This window comes from Hippoglossus stenolepis, chromosome 11 (assembly GCF_022539355.2).
Source record: "Hippoglossus stenolepis isolate QCI-W04-F060 chromosome 11, HSTE1.2, whole genome shotgun sequence".
In the NCBI taxonomy this organism is placed as follows: domain Eukaryota; kingdom Metazoa; phylum Chordata; class Actinopteri; order Pleuronectiformes; family Pleuronectidae; genus Hippoglossus; species Hippoglossus stenolepis.
In genome coordinates this window covers 22,653,497-22,670,741 of record NC_061493.1, presented here as the reverse complement: position 1 = coordinate 22,670,741, position 17,245 = coordinate 22,653,497, and the positions used below count along the sequence as shown (strand labels likewise).

Here is a 17,245-nt window from a genome sequence, read left to right as displayed (position 1 = left end):
CATCCTGGCTAACAAGCCTCCGTGTAGTCTGTATATGTGTGTGTGTGTGTGTGTCTGTATGTGTGTCCCTCAGGTGCACAGTGAAGCTTTAGCAGGATAAATCATGCAAACCTGAGCCGTGCACTCATAAATCACCTCAGTCGGTGTGTCTGTTCGTATGTGCATAATGTGCACTGAAACCTGCATGTTCAACTTTGTGTGTGTGTGTGTGTGTGTGTGTGTGTGTGTGTGTGTGTGTGTGTGTGTGTGTGTGTGTGTGTGTGTGTGTGTGTGTGTGTGTGTGTGTGTGTGTGTGTGTGTGTTTCTCAATAAGACAGATGAAAGTGAAACATCACCATCTTTTCAAAGCAGCAGGATCAGTGTGTGTGTGTGTTCATGCATGTCCTCCGGGTTCTACACACTATGTGAGTGTGGTGTGAATGTGTGCACATATATATAACCTCAGGTGTGTATTTGTGTTTGCAGATGTGTGAACGGTGAATCTGCAGTGAACTTTACTTCTCTGTCTTTTCACTCTCTCCCCGTCTCCTCCTCCGTTGATCCTCCTCTTTCCCCTCCTCTCTGCTCTCCACATCACCTCCTGGCATCGTCTCCTTTTATTTTTTATCTCCGTCCCTCTCCCGCCCTCGCTCCTCGTCGCCTTTTGATCTCGTGGGTTTGACACGACAGAGAGCTGTGGGAGCCCAGATCCCTTCCAGCTGGGAGGGACAGAGACATGGAGGGGAGATGAAAGAAGCCTCTTGAGGGTTTGCAGTGTCCCCGAGGGGATCTTCACCTCGGGGTACAACCTGCCATCTCACGCACAGACACACACACACACACACACATGCACGTACGCACATATTTGCTGTTCATCACCTGCTACCCAAAAACTAATTATACCAAAAATAGATCTGATCAGGTTGGACCCAGATGGTGCCTCTTTCTCAAATGAAATCCACCTGTTGACACACACACACACACACACACACACACACACACACACACACACACACACACACACACACACACAGAGTGAAATCAAAGATAGGGATCTCAGTTTTGTAAACTGCGCTGCGCTCCAAAGGTTTATCTTGAGCACGGAGACAATGAGCGAGAGACGGAGACGTTGGCAGATGAAAGGAGAAGAGAGAGGAGGTGGAGGAGAGAGACGAGTCTGTGAAACGATCAAAGACGGACGGAGGAGAATGACATCGGCAGGTGTCGGCTGCTATCAGGAGGAGGATCAGGAGGATGTGACAGAAGAGGGATAGAGCTGATTATTGAGACCTGCTCAGACAGGCTTCTTTTAGAAAAGAGCCGAACCTCTGAACTTCTACCTGAAGCTCCAGATGTCCCGTTCAGGCCTGGGAATCAATTTGTGGGATTAAATATCGGTGAAGTCTTTTATTCTCGTTTTAAAAAAGAGATGGTGGAGAGTTGTGTGTATTTGGATCATGGTGGAGATCATCATCTTGTGTTTGTGCAGATTAGGGTTCGGTTGATTAAATGATCTGTAGATGGGAATGTGAGCGTGAACGGTTTGTCTCTGGACGTTGGCCCTGCGATCTTGAAATGATATTTCGGTTCGGTCACATTTGCAGGGCTGTCTTAATTCAGTTTTTTTAGGCTGCACATGTCTTGAATCGGGGAAAACATTGGGCTCAGGTCGGGTACGGACACATACAACAGAGTTCTTCTCACAAACGGCAGTAACAACAGACGAAATTGGCAAATTATCTGTCCAGAAATTGCGATAGACCTGGCAAATCCACTCTTGTAATAACAATACACCAAGTTTCACATCCACCTGCACTTTAAAGTGAACGGGAAGTGGAACACGTTACGGCCAATATACATTAAGAGACTATATAAGTTAACCTCCTGGTGCAGTGACTTTTCACCCTGTACTTTAGACTATGGGCTGAGCACATTATGAAGTTATGTAAATAAAGTGTCTGGTTAATCTCAGCTATCTTTGGAACGTCAGCTGTTTTATTCCCAGTTCACAGTCTCGGCTCCAGTGAAACTCCGGAGTCACTGGTGGTGGTGGCGGTGCATAAACAGCTCTGGAGGTTTTCTGCTGAAGGTGCAACACACACTGCTGCAGGGCTCCGCCGCAGGAAGTGGAGAAAAGATACAGGGGGAGACTTTTTGTGTTTTCTCCCAAGACTTGTTTACAGACGCTCTTCCTCTCAGCAGCAGCCATTACGGTGGGAGTCAGAATAATGGCCTTCAATCTGACAACTGTACCTCAGTGTGTGTGTGTGTGTCACCATTATCCGCAGCTCCCTTCCTCTCAGATGGGTTGTTTAGGTTAGGTTAGTTATTTTGCTCCACAGCAGCGGCTCCATCGGGAGTCTGGTCCGGATAAACGGAGCATCGCATAACAAGCTGTGTGACCGACTGGGCGCCCGGGTCTTTACTGGGGCGCTGCACTGAGTAACGTCTCCACTGGATCCCAAACATCCGGTGAAAACTTTTTTTAAAAACAGCCTCAGCAATTTAAGATAGAACATTTTCCTGGTTTTGTGTCGTTGGCTTCTACTAAAGCATCAGGGTTGAACTTTTAAAACTTGAGACAAAATCCTGAATTGCACATTGTTGGCTGTTTGTCTGGTTTGGTGCTGACGTGACTGAATCGCATCACACACAAGAAAATAACCGTCTCGCCCACGACACCTCAGCTGTCAGTGGGTGGCTGTGACGGGGGGGGGGGAAATATTTCTGCTGAACTCGCCGGAAATGTATAAACATGGTAAATATTTAATGTTTGTAAAAGAAGTTAGACGTCCAAGAAAGAAATGAAGTCTCCTACATTCCTCCTTTTCCTGGATATTTCTCTTGAAAGAAATTTAGCTGTTGAAATTTGCACACTGTCATTTTGCTCACGGTGCTTTAGTCTGACCTTTCTCTTGATATATAGTTTAAAACTTACCATATTTAAAAACAGAAAATAAAATAAAAGTTGAAACTTATTTTATGGCTTTGAAAATCTAAATATACTTCAATGGTCTTCGTGGAGGATAAATAATGGACGGACGGACGTCAAGTGAATCGAACTGATTGAAAACTTTTTTTGCCCCTGACAACCTGAAGTATAAAATGTCAGAACCCCCTTGAATCCCCTCGGGGGTTTTTTGGCGTTTGAGTTTTCAAAGTGTCGCTTCTCACCCTTTGAACGAGCGTTGCCGTGGCTCCCTGCTCGTCCGTGTGAAGTTTCCTTTTGTCCGTCCCGCTACCTGCCGCTATTTCATTCTCTTTGAGTCTCTCTGTCTGTTTTAGTTTTTAACTTTTCTTTTTTTTTATCCCCACGGTATAAATTGTGGTGGGATACAGTGATCAGATCCGTCCGTCTCTCCACACACATGTAATCACTTTGTTTCTGGAGTTCATGGAACTTCACAGATCAGGTGGGGATGTGGCGCCTTTTGATATTTGTGGGTTTCAGGAGAGAAATATTTCTACTTCAGGTGATAGAAGCAAATATGTGTCATCTCACTTCATCTCCCCGGGGGTTCTCCTGAGAGAGAAAAAGTTTCTGAAGCACGTCTCACTAATCCGAGTTTGAGCTCTATTCGTTTATTTCTATTTAATATCCAATGGAATCCAGTCGGCGCACGTTGTCCCTTCTCAGGGCTCTGAATCAAACGCACCCTCACGAGTCCAAAAAAAACAAAACAAATGGCGTTCACACCTTCTGCGATTCCATTTCCAGTGACAGGAGCTGAGCTCTCGGGGGGAATCAACTCCTGAAACGTGAGTTTTGAAATTGCTTAGGATCCTGATGAGGCCTCCATCGCCTAGTATTCCAGAGGAAATTGCGAAACCCATATAGCCGGGGCGATACCCTCTCTACCCACCGCATCTGCTTTCATTTAATTGGATGGCAGGAATTGCAGCTGAATTAAGTGGATTGCTACAGCGGCGTCGTGGTAATTTGGGGAAGAGCTGGAAGTCTAATTTTGTTCACGGCGTTATTGCAACAGCTCTGCCGGCGCTGGCACATTTGGTTACAGGCACCAAACTTTTATTTGACTGAGCAGGACAAAAGGCGGGGGGTTATGTGGCGTAAAATTGACGACAATGCAAAGTAAGTGCTTCATTTCATGAAGTCACAATAGGTCAAACATTATGGAGTGAAGTTGGACTGGCAAATAAAACAATCACGCGATTATTGGAATATCATTTTCATTAATGGCAATATATCAAAAGTCCAATATACATTGATTAAATGCTTCAGACGCTTCAGAATCAGCAGCAAAAGATCAACTGATCATATAATTGATATTATATCGTCCAGCTCTAGATTCAATGTGGATCAAAGACCTTAATAACGGAGGAATAAGATTGTGTTTTATTTATTTCCTCTATACTTAAACCCCCAAACCCTTCAATCTCTTTTTAAAATACAATACAGGAAAGTATTTTAAAACCCCTGTAAATGATTAATAAACCACTGAATACTTGGTCACTATACTCTTATGTCAAGTTTCTCCTCCTGACTCATCTAAAAATCCCCAGAACAACACAACACACTAAAGAAACAGACAAACTGAAGGACACACAAACACACGTCGTCCTCCCTCTGCCTGTGGAAAAGCCCGATCAGCAGACGGGATGATTTAAACTCTGATAACGTCTCCTCGGCTCGATGAATCCTGGAGTTATTGACGACACCCCTCCGTCCGTCTGGATCCCATTATCAAAGTGTCTTCGCCGGAGACTAATTGAATCAGCGCCGGGTGCTGTAATTGAAAGCTCGCTTTAAAAGATGCATTGTTTGCCTCGCGCGGTTCTGAGTGTCGACATCCATCAAACGTGTCCGTGTCGGGACTGACGGCAGCATTATCAGCTCATTTGATGCCGAAACAATGGCTTCATGTACCAGTACCAGCCGGATGCAGATTCCCCCCCTCAGAGCTGGTTTCACCCCGACACCAGCATCAGTGCAGCGGCGTGTCCGACCCCGGCGACTCCACCTGATGAATAAGACATGGAAGGTCCTGAGCAGCCATGTTTGATCATTACATTCCCAGACACGGTGGAATGTGTCTGGGTCCAGTTCAGTGATTGTTTTTGTGGGATTGTGAAGATGGACTTCGTGAGATGAGCCCACCTGGGGCCCCGTGTGTGTGTGTGTACTGGTTATCTCTATCTTTGTGAGGACCAGTTTACCAGACCCTACGGAGTGAGGACATTTGGGGAAAGTGAGGACAGTTTCTCCGAGTGAAGAATATGTTACAAAAAACACACTTTCACAAATCGAAAAAGAAGATCTCCTCAACTTAAAGCTCCCGTTAAAGAATTCAATTTGCCGGAGTCACTTTTCGACCACAGGACTCCTCCTCTGAGTCCAATCAGAGGAGGAGTCTTCTTCTCTTTGAGGGTTAAGACTTGACTTTAGGTCACAGTTACCTGACACTCGCCGTATCCGATGCTTGGTTCTGGCGCGATCATCTTAACGACAACCGCCAATCACCGTTTCCCCACGTGAAACACAGCTGGCTTTCAATGCTGACGTGTAAATACAAGTCAAGTACACAGGAAACTAACCAGATGAACACAAACCAGGTTTGACTTGATTTTGATTGGCCGGCGCCTGCGCTTGAGTGTAAACATCAGGGTCTGGATCAGGAGGAAAACCCAGACACACCCAGGTCTGATCAGCCTGTGATGTCCTTAGAGAGATAGAATTACATGGGTGTGTATGTAGGTGTGTATGTGTGTGTGTGTGTGTCATCTCACCTCCTAAGAAATTGAGCAGGTTTTTTTTGTTGCCTCTTCCTGAGAGGGGTCGCACGCCCACTGACCCAGAACCCATTTCAGGCTCTTGTGTTTTTATCCGTGTGCTGTTATCTCTTCAGGTCCGTGATAAGTCTCCTCTTGATTTTTCTATCGGTGCAGTTTGAGCTTCTGTAGCTGCTGCACGGCCCCGAATCCCAACAATCAAAGTCATACCTGTAATCTTCATACCTGTCATCTTCTGCAGCAGAGGATGTTTCCTACAGGAAGATATTTTAAAAACACATTTTCAAAGACGGAGGAAGACGGTGCCGGAGTCTTACTTGAGCTGTAATTCCGTCTTTCATCCCTCCCTCTCCGGTTTCCTCTGAGACCCAGATGGTTTGTCAGGTCTTCAGGTTAGAGGTCGGAGGTCGAGGCTAATTTATATTCTCTGGTTCGGTGTTTCATCCTGTTGAGAGCATATGGAGCTCTGCTTGAGAGGACGCGGGTCCCAGTGATGGATGTGTGTGCATCTGTGTTTGAATGTTGTAGGAATTAAATTTCAGTAAGAAAGGAATGAGGGTTTTTTTTGTAGTTTGCATGTAAATACACAATTCTGTAATACACCTCTAGCGGCTTGACATAGACATTTTAAGAAATATAAATATAATATGAGAAAATACAGGTAAGGAAGCCAAACATCTAAACATGTTAAACGTCATCAGCTTGAGAAACCTGCAGTAATTTATAACTATTTGAAAACTATAAACCTGTAGAAACTACCTGATAAAACATGGAGTAAATGAGACGTTATATATCTTTGACAGCTGTCGGAAACCAAAACGTCGCGTGTAGAAATAAAACTTCCTCGTGTAAAGTTAAAACCATCCTCAGGGAAAACCCAGTGAAGGTTAAAACGTCCACCTGCTGTTTACTCGAATAAACATTTGCCAAACTTGTGTGGGGGGGGGGGGACCTGCCAGTTTTTCAGTGTGTGATTCTTCAGCTCATGGTGTCGACTTGTTTGTGTGAAACTCGACATGACGGGAGACGTTAGCACCTTTTTGTGCCGCCGCTTGTTCTGAACTTTGACGTCACTCAAAAAGGGAAAAAAGGTTGTGAAGCATCAAACCGAGCGATGGGAAACTTTCCACGGCGTAATGCTATCGATAAGTGATCATTCATATTTAAACAGATTTGGATTTTAAAGATTTAACGGCCGACGGGATCCAGGTGCGATCACAGCAAATAAAGCATAGCTCAAATGTTTCTGGATGTTTGTTTTTTTTGTCATGGATTTTTAAAAATGTATGCAGGCTGTCTCATTTCAGATTTACTCCCCGCATCACGGTGTTTGCCTTTTGTCTCTGGGGAATTTTTGTTGTCGTGGAGAAGCTGAACATCATTCCTGCAAACGGCGCTCCCTCCTCTTCCCGCCCGGCGTGTCGGGGCGTCTGGGTACGAGCAGCCACGTCGGGCTGTCGGGGACGATGTGGTCAAAGTGGCAGCGCGGGCAGCACTTCATTAATGGTGCCGCGTTACTCCGCTCGCTCGCTCGCTCTCTCCCGCCCCGTACGTGCACACTCGGCGCAGACCACTTCATTTGGTCTGAGAGATAGAAAGGACAGGCCCCGATGGATTCTCCCATTAATCTTTAATGAGCCCTCGGGCCTGAAAGCGCCCGCCCCCAGCCCGCCTCTTTCCCCCACATCCAGGAAACAAACAATGACTCGACTGGAAAACACGTCGCCCATCGTCGTACCTGCCCGCCCGTCTGCCTGCGAGCCATTAACCCCCCCACCCGACTCAGCCCTGAATTATTAATGTGGCTATCCGCCTCTTTGCTCGGCCCACTCCCAGCAACGGGAAGGGGCGACGCCTTGATGGTGTGGTCAAAGTGCGGAGAAGACGTTCGGAGTTGTCTCCCGCCGGACTTCGGCTGGGTGGGGCAGCGGCGGGGGTGATGGTGATGGAGCAAAGTGGACTCATTCCTCTGTCAGTCAAACGGCTTCTAACAACAACCCGTGGAGTCAGTGTTGGTTGAGGTGATGATAGAGTCATGAATTCTTTCTGGGTTCGTGGTCGAGAGACACGACGGACGACTCCTCTGCAACGTGACGTCTCTGGAAAGGACAGAGCTCGAAGGAAAGGGACTCGCGTGTCCTTGAAGCTCACCTGATGCTAACCCATGTGATGCTGAAGACCAGTTAGTGTGATTGAAAGCTCCAGATCAGCCACTACACGACCCGTAGATTGTTTCTGTCGTCGAACAGGAAGCGACAAGTTGTGAAGCACAAATGGGAGAAAAACAATCACAGAATTAGATGTTGACTAATTGTCCTCATCGGCTTATTTTAATTATCTCGTTCCGGAGTTGATTAGATGTTTATTAACCTTTCGGTCGCTGCGGCAAATACATATATTAAAAACTGTAAATCCTGTCTTTACCACGCAGTTTATATTTATGATTACGTCTGTTTTGTATAGATTTGAATTCCACCCTCTTCAGCTTCAGTTTTTCTTCTTCATTATCTCCCACACATGTCGTCTCTGTCTGGGTTCAGAGGAGAGTCGTTGGCGTGCGGACAGGTTCTTCACAGATTCTGTTCTGTGATGAGTTCCGATCTCATTTGCTCCGATAGAGACTCTCCTCTCGCTGTGATCCTCCGCCAGCGTCTCCTGGTGAATATTGAATAGTGTTAGATGCGTTTCTGAGGCTCTTTGACTTGTTATTGTCTCTCTCACTTTGCTTTTAGTTACTAAAGCGTCTGGATCGTCTGTACATTCAAGAGCAGAGGGTCTACGCAGCAGCAGTAAATGAATCAGAGGCTTGCACCATATAGTCGAGCACATTTTTGGCAGCGTAGAAAAATACCTTTTCAGGAATGTTGTTTTTTATAAATGTGCTCCGTCCTTGGAATTCAGTCCCGCTGTCCAATGATCTGAGGAACATCTTTGGAGAAACACACTTGTCTCTTCAACACATGTTTAATATTTCTGAGTTTAGTCTGGAGATCAAGACAGAGCAATTTAATATTCTCCTCGACTGAGGGATTCACGGCTCGTAGTTGGAGGAATATTAAGTCCCCAGCACTTTTTGTCTCATCCACTTTATGTCCTCGTGGACGACCTGTAAATGTTGTTGTGTTTAATGCTTTGAATAAAGACCGGCGGAGTGGGGAGAGGAGGGGCTGCTTGACTTTCCTATTTTCCTTCTTAATTTCTATTATTTGGATTCCATATATTCAAGGTTTCCATAGGGTCTTTAAAAATTCAAAAATGTAATAATCTGAACATGAGGCAAGTCTTAAATATGTCTCTCAGAAATTGTTTTGATCCAAAAATCGGGCCTCACAACCAGAGACAGACACACAAAACACACTTCTCTGTCAGCGAGTCCGACGTGTTGCGTTTTATGTTTTCATTGTGACATGCGATGCCTTTGAGCGAGCAGGAGCCGAGTGCGAAATTAAAAAAGACGGCGCTCACAAGTCCTTGCACGCCGTTTCACACACACACACACACATGCTCGCCGCCACACACTGCCCCTGTAGCTCCACGTCCTCCAGGCACCCAAAGTGTCATGGCAACCGTATGGCAGCCACGGTAACGGCGGGCTCATTTTCATACTGATGAGGTGGCCGGTTGCCGGGGAGGCCTCTGCTGCCGCTCGTCTCTCCTCTCCGATGTCGCCCTGAAATTTTAATGACCTTCTTTGTCTGCATCTCGTTTTTCTCCTCTTTGCTCGCTCCTCTGTGTGTGTGTACGTGTGTGTGTACGTGTGTGTGTGTGTGTGTACGTGCTTCGGTATTCAAACAGACACGCACCAAGTGTCTGTAGTAAACACAAGACGAGAACAGAGGCGATGTAATTTTGAAGGGATTTTAAAGGGCATGTATTTTTATACCTGTGGAAGGCCTCCTCCGCTCGGCTCCTCCCGGCTCCATCAGGTCGGCAGCTCAGCCGCCGCTGTAGCTCTTTTCTTGGCTGGTGAACAGTGTTTGTGTTAAAAGGTTTTTGGACTTTCACAGTGTCGACTAATAACAGGGAGTCGGGTAACGAGCTGGAGAGGGTCAGACAATACACACAACTTAAGAAATGACATTTGGGAACAAGTGGTCGTCCTATCCCGTGTAAAATGTGCCGTTGTTTAGTTTGGGCTAAGTTTTCTCTTTCCGATATTTGTCACTATGATGTTCGATGTTCGACGTGTGTCACAACTCACTCGTCCTCTGTTTGTGTCCCGTTCAAGGAGGAAGACGCCGGAGAAGAAGAAAACGGCCGCATCGACCCGGTTGGACGAGCCGACTCCTGCATGGACCACACCCCCGTGAGGTCACTCGAGTAAGTCAGTCCCTCGTGGATCAGGATAAGCACAAACTATGAAAACTAACACCTACACTATAAGTTGAACCTGTGTAAACCACCTCTCTCGTGTCTTTCTCGAGAGAGAGGTGTTCAAAACGTAGATCTGCAGCTTCTGTGTTCTAATCCAGGTGTTTGTAGAAAGTCTCATTTACATATTTCTCCTCAGCGGGAGCAGAAAACGATCAGGTCCTCGCCATCAGAGCTCCGCCCACACACTAACCCGTTCAACTCCTGTTATTAACAACTTTTTTTGTTTTGTTGTTGTGCTCTGTTGCATGCTTCCAGTTTAATATGCAGGTACGGTACTGTTATTATTCCTGTGATTTTCCCGGAGCCTTCTCCTGCCTCTCGCTTGTCAACGAGGGGCCCGTTTTCCCCGAGCTAATCACAGTCATTGTATCAAAGCTGAGAAGTGATTAGATTTGGCGTCTTACAAAATTGTTCCTGAGTATATGTTTTTTTTCGACAGACTAAGTGAAGAACGCTGCCTCGGAAAAAACAAATAGCCGCAAATGTACTTGGTGCTTTTTTAAATCGTCCCTCTATAAATCCCCATACGGACGTATTAAAGATGTTTTGCAGTCCAAATGGCTCCATCGCACTTTCATCTGAGGAGCAGATAAAGATGGAATTAATGTTTTTCTCACTTTCATTAAGCCTGTGTTGTTTTTCAGCTCTGCAGAGCGTCAACAATCTTTATCTGCTCGCAGATAAAAAAGCATATTATCCTGCAACACGATGGGAATATCAAAAATTGTAATAATTTGCAAAAGTATTCATCTTCATCGTGAACGGCACAACTCAAAGGAGAAGGAAAACACTCAAGGTTAAAACAAGGCTTTTATTTTTCCTCGTAAGATCAGAGAGGAGTCGACGGCAGTTTAATAAGACAATAAACATGTATTTTCTCCAAACAGGAGGCGATGATGTGTGTTGTTTTGTGGTTTGTGGTGAATGTTGAAGGTTTTTTGGGGAAAAGTTGATAAAGATCCTCTAAAAAATACGACGTTTCAAAAGGAAACAATACGTTTTAAACACAAGTGCCTTGAAGACGACGCAGGATTTTAGATCTTATTTATTTGGTTTCCCATCAGAATTTGGTTTGTATAGATGTGTCTCCTTTCTCATCACCTCCTGTTATATATTGTCTAAAGTCTAAAATGTGTGTGTGCATGTTTTGATTTATTTGGACTGCTGTGTTTTATTGGCCCTTTTTGTTTGTCTCCTCCAGAACCTTCTTACTTCTTTTTATTTTATTTCTTTATTTAAACCATTGTTGTTTTTTTATCGTCTCTTTTTCTTTTCATCATCTCATTTCCTGTTTTTGTTTCTGCCCACATGGTGTCACCCCTCTCCTCCTCTCCTCCTCCTCACCCCGCCCACCTCTGTCTCTCCATCCATCACCGTCCATCCCAGAGACATAGTCAAACTGGTGGAGGTGTCAAACGACGGTGGGCCCCTGGGGATCCACGTGGTGCCTTTCAGTGGCAGGGACCGCAGGTAAAGATCCAGAGCTGCTCAGACAGGCCGGAGGCGAAGGAGACGATCAGTCTAACCAGAGAAGTTCTATTCAAACGCCAAATTTATGGGTATAAATATTCAATATAAAAGGTAGAAACAATAGATAAAATTCCATTCGATTGAACTTACATCTTTTCAATCTTTCTGTAAATATCTTCTCACACCAACACGACAATTTACAGCTTTCGCAATTTATTAAAAACAGTTATTAACACCACGAGCAGCTGTGACATTAGCCTGATTACATGTGTCCGTCAAACACAATCATCCTCCTGCTCCTGTTATAGCTGCTAATTCACATCAATCCTCAACGGACCTTACTATTTATTCTTTTAAATTCTGATATGTAATCAATACTATATTTGCCTAAATTAGAATAAAAATGTTGCCTTTTTGTTTAGAAGAACGTGTAAATAAATATCTTAGATAATTATCTTAAAAAGAACATTCTATTAGGTTTTGTTTTAACGTAATGCAGTTTATTAAAGAAAGTAAATATACTTCTATTTTACACTTTTAACTTTAGTTGGTCGTTGACTCATTTTAGTCAAATTTGGTAAAACTGTGGTAAAAATGTCATCGTGTGCTAATCAGAGCTTTTTAGGATCTGAAAAAATATTTAAAAAATGTGACAGATGTGTGCTGCATTAGTTCAACACATACCGGACATTCCTCGGGTGCCCATGTGCAATGTCCTCATCACACACACATCTCACACTCACACACACACACACGGGTTGCATGCCGGCATCATGAAGCCATTTGCCAGTTTACAGTGATCAATCATACTTGTTTAGAGTTTGCAGGTGACCGTCATATTTCTCTGCAGCTGCTGTCACATCGGCTTTACACGCTTCAAAGCACAAACTGAGCAGTGCACGCTATACACCCATGCACACATGTGTACATACATCACGTCCAGACGCGCACACACACACACAGAGCCGGAACAAAGCTGTGATGGAATTAGAGGACTTTACACATCTGGTTTAAATATATAACGACAGCAGCGTGAAGCTCGATACACAGTAGTTGGGGTTTTCAGACCTGACATTTGATTCTTATTGTTGAACCGATGCTCCCAGTATGAATCTAAAGTCGTGTTTTTGCCAGAAGCACAGAGCCGACTGCAGCCCCACAAAACGTCCAGAGTTTCTTTATGTACGACTCCGCCGCCTTCCGGGACCCACAAATATGATCAGTGACTACAGAACTCACTGTCGCGCTTTATTGAAACTCAAGATCATATCACTTTTCCCTCTGCCAGACTTAATCAGCCTAAAAGCACATTTATAATGCACTTTTCTTTTATTGGGGAAATGTCAGGTTGGGCGTTATCCCAAGATTACGATGGCCGGCTTTCATCAGTGAAATAGCCCCTCCGCGGCAAATCGCATTGTGTTCTCGCTCCGATTCAATCAGCGGAATTGTCTCTGAACTTCTCCAACTCCTGAACTTCTCTGTAATCACATTCCCATTCGTGGTGGATTATAAACCTGAGGCCCGGGCGGGTACTAAACCCCCAAATCAACACACTTTACCTGCTCGCACCACCTCACATCCAAAGCCCCCACGCACACGGACACACAGACTATATGCTGAAGAGGACTCGATTAGGTTTCCTGCCCGCTGTTGATTTTCTTCCCTCACACTCGGGTCTATAATCCGCCGAGCGTCTTTTCAGGTGGAGTTAGCCCCTCGCTGCGGCGGTGCGGGGAGGCATAAGCCAGTTTGCCACACCGGATTACAGGGCGACAACCGTTGCAGCTCAGCAGCTGGTTGAAGTCGTACAGTGCGACGGAGCAGCGTCTCTGCACCACCCTGCTGTAAACGTTTGATGCTGCCGGTTTTTTCTGTCGCTCTCGTTTGTTTATTTTTAATCTGAGAAAAAGGTGCAGGAGTTGTAGAGGTTAGAGAATTAACACATGTAAAGCTTCAACCCCGACAGAAACCAGTGGACTTTCTGAATGGGTTGATTTCCTTTGAATAGAGGCCCCCCCCACACCCCCCCACCCCCACCCGGCCTCTAAAGCAGCCTGATGCAACTGCACACACACACATCGTCAATTACCACATTTGAACAGCAGGGGCAGCGAGGAGGCAAATACTGAAAACGCTTCTCGATTAGCCACCAGAATTATTTGCAATTAAATGTGCATTTTAGAAGAAGAAATAATACAAAATAGTTCATGAATAAACTGAATAAAATCATTAAAGAAATTCAGGTGAATCATTGAGGTATTTAACGGCAGAGTTACTATATCACAAGGTAATTTAATCCTTCCCACGACCGTAGACTGTAAATAAATATTGACGACGCATCCTAACTTACGCCCATTATCTGAAAATGGAGCCAAATGTCAATAGCCGCCATCTTGTGAACCTTTGGCTTCACTTTTCAGGACCTGTCATGTCGTCCATCTTTATTTACAGTTTATGCAAATGATTTAAAGTCTAAATACCAGTTTACTCCCTGAGTGTGTTGTTAATGTGCAGCATGTCAGTCCAGTAGATAATGAAGTGTAGCCCCCAGGCTGCAGGAAGAGCAGCCACATTGAACCTGAGGACGTTGTCTTGCATCGTGTTGACATGACCCTCTCAACATTTCAGGACTCTTGGCTTGTTGGTCAAGCGTCTGGAGACGGGGGGGAAGGCCGAGCAGCAGGGCCTCTTCCAGGAGAACGACTGTATCGTCCGTATCAATAACGGAGACCTGCGAAACATCCGATTTGAACAGTAAGACGGCAGGAGCCACTGCTGAGCTCCTGACGGGCCCCAGACCTCGTCTTTCTGGACCTCTGCTCCTCCTCTCCTCTCACACCTAAACCTCTCCCCTCTCCTCCTCCTTCTAACGCTGCTCTCTGCACCCCTGCCGGTGCACAGGCTCCTCCGCCGCCTGTCACTGAGCAAAGCTAACCTCCCTGTTTACCTCCTGTAGGTTGTACCCTTAATCGCTGAAGCAGCCTCTGCAGTGCGCTCCTCTCCCGGCCTTTATCCCCCTGTGTTTCAGTCACAGCTCCACTGGACTCCTGTTGTTACCCCTTTCTGTGTCCGTCCCTCGGGAGGGAGTGGGAATAAGGCTCCTAACATTCACAGCTTCTGCTTTTCAGCCTTGTTCGTGTCTCGTGCTTTCATTCCCTGCTAAACCGAACCCCTTCTGCTTAACCCCCCCTCCCTCCCCTTCCTCTCTAGATCCTGCGTGATGCATGCATGCCCTGTTGAATGTCACCTGCAGCGTCAGGAAGGCACTGATGCATACATCTGCCTGATCTGTTTTTCTCTACACAGCATAAACGCATATTAAATACATGTGTGCTTTCATGTGAACGGGTGGTAAACGATTTATAATTCTCCACAAATACAGGTCACGCATGTCACTCACTTTAGAAACAAGGGGGAAAAATGCAATGATACTTTTTCATTTATCTCGTTTACCTTCACTAAGACAATTTGGATCTTTTTGGTTTTTATTTCTTGAGGCTTTGAGATGAACGTCTCTGCCAACTCAGTACAATGGAAGTAAAGTAATGACCACACATAGTATAATTATTATTATTATAAGTATTCAAGAGTGTTTTTATAATACTAATACTTGTCTGCTACTTGATCCGTCCTGAAATCGTGAATATGGCGAGACATGACCATCAGGGAGGGTTATTAAAGGCTGGGAAGAAAAATCGACTTGGAATTTCACTATAGACGTCTCAGGGGAGTGGGGGGGGAGGGGGGTTTAAGTTTTGAGTCGTCATTCAGGCGTAGACGACGGGCAATAGAAATTCCAGGGGCCCGACGTTCCCCCCCCCCCCTGAACGTCCGTTCAGCTGTCAGGGAGCGAGGAGAGGAGCCACGCCACGGTCTGCTTTATTGAAACAGGTGGTGCTAACAAGACTCCGGCGTTACAGGGTGCTGACAGCCAACATAAGTTTCCATTCACACCCGACTGTACGCGGGCTCTCACAGCGAAGGGGGTTTAAAAGAGGATTTTCTGCATTTTTTTGTCCTCCTTCCGACAGATAGAAGTATCCTTCATCTGGAGCCAAATGAGGGATTACGTCTGGGGGGGGGGGGTTCGCTCTCGTTTTTAGAAAAACGCCAGCGCTGGAAAATAAGTATTAATTAACATGTCAGAATGTTCAGGTGGGCGAAAAATGGATTTAGCGCAGAGTGGAGAATATGGGTGTGTGTGAGCGAGACAGACGGTGGGTAGGTGGAGTTAGTGCAGACAAGTATGAACGATTATTATTTTTAACAGGGGCTCAGGAAGATATTTAGAATATGACAGGTGTGGATTTTTTTGGGGCCGATATAGATATTGGGAAGTAAAAAAAAACTCTCCTCGTGTCAAAGAAATATAAATGAGGTTGTTATTTTACAGTTAAACTATAAAAGTATTATAAATAACTGTAAATAAAAAGAAAATACAACCAAATGTATAAGTTAAATGAAGAATAAAACGTTTTAATACTGGCAAACGTTATCAGATATGTCTCTATCTGATATTAATGGTCAAACATGATATCGGTCAGACTCTAATGAAATCAGTTAAATAATTGACTCTGTATCTTCGATCTTTTCTCGCCCCTCTTCCTCCAGAGCCCAGAACATGTTCCGTCAGGCCATGCGCTCTCCGGTCATCATGTTTCACGTGGTGCCGTCGTCCATGAAGGCCCACTACGAGCAGCTGTCCCACACCGAGAGGAACCCGGCGTACTCCTCGGGTCGTTTTAGCCCCGACTCCGTGAGCGGCAGCACCGTGTCCGCCATGGAGCACACGCCGCAGAGGATGTCCCGACACGGCTCCCAAACGCAACCGCACTCCCATCCGCACCCCCATCCCCACGCTCACCCGGAACAGAACGACGGCTTCCCACCCCTGACGCACCCGGCGGTGTCTGCGGCCAAGCCTCCGATGGGTCACACCCACTCGCCCCAGCGGGGGCTGAACGCCACGCCGACGGGGGGGTATGCCAAAAAGGTCGGGAGGAGGCTCAACATCCAGCTAAAGAAAGGTGAGGTGAAGAAGGTTGAACAGGAAGAGGCGTTTTCAGCCCGTCTAGATTAAAACGGGGTCAGCAGTGTTTCCAAACTTCGCCGTGTGGACGCCAGGCGTATCTGTAGCGGAGTCGTCAAATGAAAACAGAAGCAGCATGGATGTGGTCTTAGTCCTGACTTGGATTTGTTAAGTGATCAGCTGATTTCTTCCCAGTCTGTGAAATTCTCACATCTTGTTTTACTGGCTCTCAAATAGAACGAAGGATTCTTTGTGATTTCCAAGACTTACTCGTCCAACTGAATAAACGAGCGCTGCTGGCGCATCACAACACGTGTAGGAACAAACACAGAAGCAGAGCAAAGTCTTAACGATGATGTAACAGGCTTAAAAACATCCAGAGTCGAGCATCCCGAGGCCGAGGAGCCGCACAGTATCTGGGAGGCGGAGATGCAGAGTGAAAGAGTAAAACTTTCAGGGGGGGGGAGAGATCTCCTCGGTGCAGTCCTTGAGTGACAGCTGGCACAGGTGGTGCAGACCTATGCCAACAGGATAGCAGGTGCCGGTGCCAGGTCTCGGGGCCGGAGCGCTTGTTGCTAAGCAGCCGCTGGTCCCGGTGTTCTGTCAAATGCCACAGAAAGAGTCTGACGGGCCCGCGCC

General features: G+C 45.9%; 1 protein-coding gene across 8 annotated transcripts in view; it reads left to right on the top strand.

Moving 5' to 3' along the window:
• pard3ab (par-3 family cell polarity regulator alpha, b) overlaps window positions 1–17,245 on the top strand; it is a 197,905-nt gene that overhangs the window by 82,799 nt on the left and 97,861 nt on the right. For 7 of the 8 annotated variants that reach the window (XR_004697901.2, XM_035171370.2, XM_035171371.2 and 4 more), the window contains exons 6-9: window positions 9,959–10,050; window positions 11,491–11,574; window positions 14,206–14,331; window positions 16,189–16,604. Coding sequence is in view for 7 of the 8 variants with exons in the window: in XM_035171370.2 (XP_035027261.1) it covers window positions 9,959–10,050; window positions 11,491–11,574; window positions 14,206–14,331; window positions 16,189–16,604 (718 nt within the window). In the remaining variant the exon portion in view is untranslated. The remainder of the gene's footprint in view (window positions 1–9,958; window positions 10,051–11,490; window positions 11,575–14,205; window positions 14,332–16,188; window positions 16,605–17,245) is intronic. The other variant, XM_035171369.2, reaches the window with a different exon arrangement.